Source organism: Propithecus coquereli, unplaced genomic scaffold (genome assembly GCF_000956105.1).
Source record: "Propithecus coquereli isolate 6110/MARCELLA unplaced genomic scaffold, Pcoq_1.0 Scaffold7, whole genome shotgun sequence".
Lineage (NCBI taxonomy): Eukaryota > Metazoa > Chordata > Mammalia > Primates > Indriidae > Propithecus > Propithecus coquereli.
In genome coordinates this window covers 7,876,275-7,877,272 of record NW_012153062.1, presented here as the reverse complement: position 1 = coordinate 7,877,272, position 998 = coordinate 7,876,275, and the positions used below count along the sequence as shown (strand labels likewise).

At 38.3% G+C, this 998-nt stretch overlaps 1 protein-coding gene across 1 annotated transcript in view; it reads right to left on the bottom strand.

Moving 5' to 3' along the window:
- HFM1 (HFM1, ATP-dependent DNA helicase homolog (S. cerevisiae)) overlaps positions 1-998 on the bottom strand; it is a 123,456-nt gene that overhangs the window by 8,491 nt on the left and 113,967 nt on the right. Inside the window, 1 exon segment of the mRNA XM_012661019.1 lies at positions 292-386. Coding sequence (XP_012516473.1) covers positions 292-386 — 95 coding nt within the window.

Below are 998 nucleotides of genomic sequence, written 5' to 3'. Positions count from 1 at the left end.
TTTCAAGTTATATAAAAAATGAAGATTCCTGGGCTCCAGGCCCAGAAATAAAGATTCAGTAGGTCTAATGAGGCCTCAGGAATGTGCATTTTTCAAATGCATATATGCATTTTTCATTTCACCCTAGGTGGTGTGACAACAGCACTTTGAGAAACAAACCTCTAAGAAGGTTGAGGTTGGCTAATACCTTATAGCTTCTCTGACATCTAATGACTCAACTCCCCTATCTTCAATTATGAATCAAGAGCCTATAAAGTTGTAAATATTACAAACCGAAGTTCTAAAACTTACCTGTTTGATGTTTCTCCTTGGAATTTGCTCTTTGATTCTTGTAGGGGTAGCTTACTTCCCCTGGTAGTTGAACCCAAAGTGTTTCCAAGTCCTATGTTAAGAGATAACATTTTGAAATAAAATGCCAGGAAACAGTTGAATGAATTGTTTCACAAGTTCTAGAAGGGCTCTCACCAACAGATACAATCTAGTTAAGGAAGGAATGAATAATCCTTCTCAATCATCAAATTTAATATTTTACCTCTTTGTAAGCATTTATTTATTTTAGAGATGAGGTCTTGCTATATTGCCCATGCTGGCCTCGAACTCCGGGGCTCATACGATCCTCCCTCAGCCTCCTGAGTAGCTTAAGACTACCGGTGCATGCCACCATACTGGCTAATCAAATTTAATTTGCATAGAAAAATAAGGGCACAAAGCTAAGGGAATAAAACTATACAACACTCAGGTTAGCTTTTTGGTCACTATGTTAAGAGGACCTCAAACCACTTGTGATGTTGTTAACTATATATTTGGTCTTTGACTCCTATTTCTTTCTTCAGGTAGATAGTGTCAGATTGAACTAGGTTGGAGGAACGCAGCTGTTGTTCACTGCAGAATTGATTGCTTGCTTGGTGTGTGGGGGAAAAAAACCCCACACATTTGGTCACAGAAGTCTTCTGTTATGATTGTGGTGTGAAAGCAGAGGAAAAACAGTTTGTGTTTTT